This window comes from Leptonotus elevatus, chromosome 8 (genome assembly GCF_054856555.1).
Source record: "Leptonotus elevatus isolate MCC_2025b chromosome 8, RoL_Lele_1.0, whole genome shotgun sequence".
In the NCBI taxonomy this organism is placed as follows: Eukaryota; Metazoa; Chordata; class Actinopteri; order Syngnathiformes; family Syngnathidae; genus Leptonotus; species Leptonotus elevatus.
The window spans coordinates 9,948,503-9,953,564 of record NC_141246.1 but is presented as its reverse complement, the minus strand read 5'-3'; the positions used below and the strand labels follow the sequence as shown (position 1 = coordinate 9,953,564).

General features: G+C 34.8%; 1 protein-coding gene across 1 annotated transcript; it reads left to right on the top strand.

The window, feature by feature from the left end:
- Positions 1 to 323: 323 nt before the first annotated feature.
- Positions 324 to 4,324, top strand: LOC147169677 (uncharacterized). The gene is made up of 5 exons (XM_086082061.1): positions 324 to 428; positions 1,305 to 1,719; positions 2,608 to 2,667; positions 3,324 to 3,400; positions 3,794 to 4,324. The coding sequence occupies exons 2-5, from the start codon at positions 1,313 to 1,315 to the stop codon at positions 3,961 to 3,963; spliced, it is 714 nt and encodes a 237-aa protein (XP_085938187.1). The 5' UTR covers positions 324 to 428; positions 1,305 to 1,312; the 3' UTR covers positions 3,964 to 4,324.
- The last annotated feature ends 738 nt before the right edge of the window (positions 4,325 to 5,062 follow it).

Genomic DNA, 5,062 nt, shown 5'->3' with positions numbered 1-5,062 from the left:
TATCGTTGCATTTTTCTTCTTCACCATTATTTATATGTAAATATGAATATGTTCAACTGCAGGTAATGATGGAAATATACTGCAGTGCACTTTCACTGGCCAATGACTATTATATTTAGGGTTGTTAGGTTTTTTTGTACCTATTGGTTTTAATGTTATTGTGTTCACAAAAGTATGCAAAATGTATTTTAATTTTCAATGAACTCAAATAGCAAAAAATACAAAAGCAGCATTGTTATCATTACATTCCGGCCTAGATTATCATCGTCCTATGAAAAGAACAAGTGCCGTGTGACGCTCTGAAACTACAAATATGGCGCCTCGTTTCCAGTGTTTAGGCGCCAGCTAGTGTCCAATTTCCAGGTGGAGGCTAATGGATTAACTATCGATCACAGAGCAGGAGTTGGACATCTCAGCCTACGGCACGGGTGAGGCACGATATAGCTAGAATGAAACTAATGTAACGTTAAAACAACACCCTCCCAAACTGTAGTCCTTCCAAATGGTTCACGTTGTGGTTTTTACTTCTTCCAGCCATCCATTTTCTGAATTAATTGCAAACGTATGCTATGGCAATTAGCTTAGCATCTAGACAGGTCATTAGTAAATGAAAGAAAAGTAGCACGTAGTTTATCAAATACAACGCTATTAATAATCTGGTTAGTTTGTGAAGTTTAACGGTAGGCGTGTACTGGTTCGTGAAGTGCCAGAAATTAAGTAGCAAGTTACGCTAAGGTTAAGATAAATTGATGTATTTGAGGCCGTCGTTATCAAATTGGTCTCTTTTCAATTCCAGTGATCTAAGTATCTGTCAAAATTATTAAGAAATGTATTACAACAACTGGAGATAATGCATGAATTTCTAGTCTTAAGTTTGAATGTAGTAAATTGGGGGGCAGACGGTCGGGGGACTACTAGAGAAGGTGGGGTCGAGTTTTTACATTTTTGTTGTTTTTAATTGTTGAATTTGAAAAGGTCCTTGAAAAGTCTTACAGTTACAAGGCATTAAAATGTCTCAAATCAATCTATCAACCGTCTTAAAAATGTGCACATGAATAAGTCTTCTTAAAAAATACTGAATGACTCAAAACATCAATCTATAGTGGATCCAACCCAACAGAATGTATTTCAGTCGGGACTGAGAAGACGCATGTCATTTACAGTATGTAGGCTACTGTAGCAATAGGACAACATTACTCATAACTCGAAGTGCAATGATTAATCAACAACAAATTTATTTTCAAGATAATAGATAAATATTTTTGTCAGTTTGTCATGTACTGACATGAAGCTGCTTTATGTAGGTTTCAAGATGTCTCAACATCCTACAGATTTTGTGGATGGAACGAAAGAAGCTCGGGAGAACATCTACAGCACCAATGGTCCAAATATTCCGGTTCCGTGTTTGTTTGAAGAACCGGCTGTGTCCATTGACTACCCATCTGCCGCCACTAGAACCAAGAGAAGCACAAAAACAGTCAAGCCAAATGTTACCAAGCCACAACATGTGATTAATGGATATGTGAACCATGTTGAGGACAAGGCTAACAATGCAGCACCTGCAAGGTCCAAAAGGAAACAAAGAAAAACATTTTCCCCTGCAGGTGGCATCTTGGTAAACGGGATTGCTAGTGATGCCCGCGTTTTGTCCACCTCTGAGCAAGCAGCAACAGAACCAAGCTTGCTTGTGACACCCAGGATGAAAAACAAGAAAGTGAGGTAGGGCTGAATAATTTATAATTTTCTGATGGAAACGCGATCATGTAATTGCCAACGGGTTTTTTTCTTCTCAGCAATCTTGACTAACCCAGGATGTGTTGTGTCAACTATTTTACACATATACCGTCTGTACTCTGTAGTCAGTGTAACAATTTTATAGACAAATAATACTATTTATAGTCACGAACGTACAGCGGTGAGTTGTGGGGGCACAAAGCATTTTCTTCTTTCTCGGGGGTTGAGGGCGGGGCGTTTGTGTATGTGTTTGTGTGTTTTTTACTGGTAATTGAGAAGCAGTGCATTAGCGTAACAGGTCAATTGAGTTTAAATCGATTAGTCTTTTTGGAGACTGATGTGCAACGACTTGCTGAAAAGGACAATGTTACAATAAACAGATTATATTTTTTGTTTTTTTAGAAAATTGCCAAGATAAGATGGAATTGTGAAAAAAACATATTATATTGGGGTAAATACTGTTATCAGGATATAAAATTGGGTAATTGTTAAAATCGTACTGGAATTTACGTAATCATACCTTTAATTTAAATTAGTTTCTTACTCCATTTAAAAATTATTTTTGTATTTTAAAAGCGACATCTGTGACTATCTTAATGTAAAAGTGGAGAAAGAAATCCTTGTGTTAAGGTTAAGTTGAACAAAATGCAAAACGATCTCTAAAACAATGTTAAATAATAAGAAAAACTCATGAATGTATTTGGAAGTGTTCATCCTTGCATTATTAGCGTAATAGCTTTAAGTGCAGTAATTTTCTATCATGTTTGTACTGAAGCATGATTCAAAGACAATTTTTAATTGAATTGAAAATGCAAAATCTGGGGGGAAAAAAGTCACAATTTGTTCTTTTCCTGAAATCTTACATGCATGAAGGCGTAAGAAAAGGAGACAGGTTCGTGACAGCCGCTTTGAGGACACTCAATGTATTTTAAGGTAAGTCATTCCTATGAGACCTCACATGGTAGGGCAAATAATACAGTGGTGCCTTGCGATACGAGTTATTCATTTTGGAACAAATTTATCTCAAAACATTAGAATCTCAACTCATCCCTCACCAATGAAAAAAATAGAAATGCAATTAATCCATTTCAGCCCTTCCGAAAAACGCCCAAATTATTATTATTTTTTTACTCATCAAGTAGGGCTGTGCAATTTATCGAAATTCAAATACGATTTTGATTATTTACCCTCCACGATTACAAAATTGCCACCATGAGCATGTTTTTATTATTATTATTAATTAATTTAAACATACACAAAACATAAAACATTACATTACATACATTAAGTTTTGTTTTTAGTATGTACTATATAAATTTATTTTATTTGTAAATATTACCTAGAAACAAGATTTTAATCACAAAATAACTAAGTTTTATTACGTTACAGCTAATTTATGTTTTTAAGTTATCCATTCCCCAAAACAAGTATAGTTCAATTTAATCAAAAGTTATTAGTACAAATTACTTATAAAAGCATACAACGTTACACCAACTTAAAAAAGTTAAGTTGGGACTAGTTTTTAAAAACTTTGAGTATTGTGTACTTAAGCTATTAAATTATTATGAACGTTCGGTTCGGGTTTACAGTGATTTACGTGAGGAGGAAGACTGGGAACAAGAATGTGAAGCCAACTTGGAAAAGAGATTTTCAGTCCAACCTTATGGTAAGTATTGTTTCTCCTTTGTATTATTGACTGCCTCTCATATTTGTCATTTTAACTGTAATGCCGACTAACCTGGACAAAGTAGAAGTACAATTTATTTGTTTTCTGTGCTATCATAGTTCCTCAAATAGCCTCAGACTAACAATGTCAGTTTCTGCATTTATTTATTATTATTTTTTTTTTTTATTGACGTTAATTGTTTCCCCATTTAAGTTTTGTCGTCACTCGATAGACAGAGGATAAAGGTTTGCATTTGCTGCACGGCTTTTAGACAACAAGCATGGATTCTATCCACCAACCTTAGAACTTTTGAGTTGGATATGCTAACCACTTGGTCACTGTAAAACCTAGCCCTCCAATGACTGTTTGGAAAATATTTTGTGCTCCTTTTAGGTCCAGAAGATGTGTTTATGTCGGCTTTTCAGGATTTAGCATTGGAACAAGGGAATGACATGCCTTACACAGCCAGTTACAGTCCAGCCAAACACCACCCACGCCCACTCCTGTTGGACTTCACCAGCATTGATACCGAGCCTGAACAGTTTGCAGATGCTGATGAGTAAATATAAATATGCATACACAAAATACAATAGTTTGAAGTTTGTTAGTTTTTTTAATCATGTTTTTACATTCCGGTTTTGTATTTGTTTTTGGTGTTTTCTGTATTTTCTTTTGTGAACTGAAGGTTTTTGTAACATTTTAGTAAATGCTTTTAATTTTCATTACTATTTTTTGCAGTTTGTTATTTATTGACTGTTGAGTTTTTAATCCGAACATTAGTTGCTGTTTGATTTCTGTGCAGTGTACAATCAATGCATAATGCTGCATATACAGTGTGATATAACTAATACAGTATACTGTCATTTTAGTGGTGCTGACCCACTTTTTCAGTTTCATAACCCAATAAACGAAATATTCTGAAGCACAAAACTTCCTTCACCAGTTTGTCTGGGATCCTGTTGAAACTGGAGTGTTTGCTGTAGCGATGACATTGTTTGGCCACTTGATGGTACAGTTGTAGCAGCTTCTTGTTATTTCCTGGCAGCAATGGGAGTTGAATGAGTTCATTTCCAAGGACTCCCTTGCTTACTGACTTCATTTCTCCCTGGAGTTTCATTCATGAAGCACTTAAGGCAGACAAGGCAACTGTTATCGTGCCAATTAAAGATGTTTTTATGATTATAAATACCCTTTAAGTCCACAATTGTCATGTTATTTAATGGTGAAATCCACGACCTTGTGCTGTTATTCAACTCATTCTGTATTAGATGCAGTAAGTGTAGCTATTGGTTTCTCACATTGAGCTCACATTTTCATCAAATTCAACAGAATTTGTATGACCACGTTATGATTGGTGGACTTCAAGTGGGACAAACACCATGCTGTCCAGGAAACAATGGCACTCAAGGATGCCATAGAAAATGTAAAAATGAACTAAAAACAAATGCCCAATCAAAAATGATTAAAGACAGATGTATTTGTAATGTTAAATTTTATTTATTTATTTATATTATTTTATTTATTTATTTATTTATTGGGGGGGGGGGGGGTTAAAATGACTGTACAAATAAAGAACTCTACATAGTTCCCAAGTACTTAAGGTGATTAATTAAATGCATTTTAGTCATTATGATATTTTTAAAAGTATGTACAGTTGTGCTT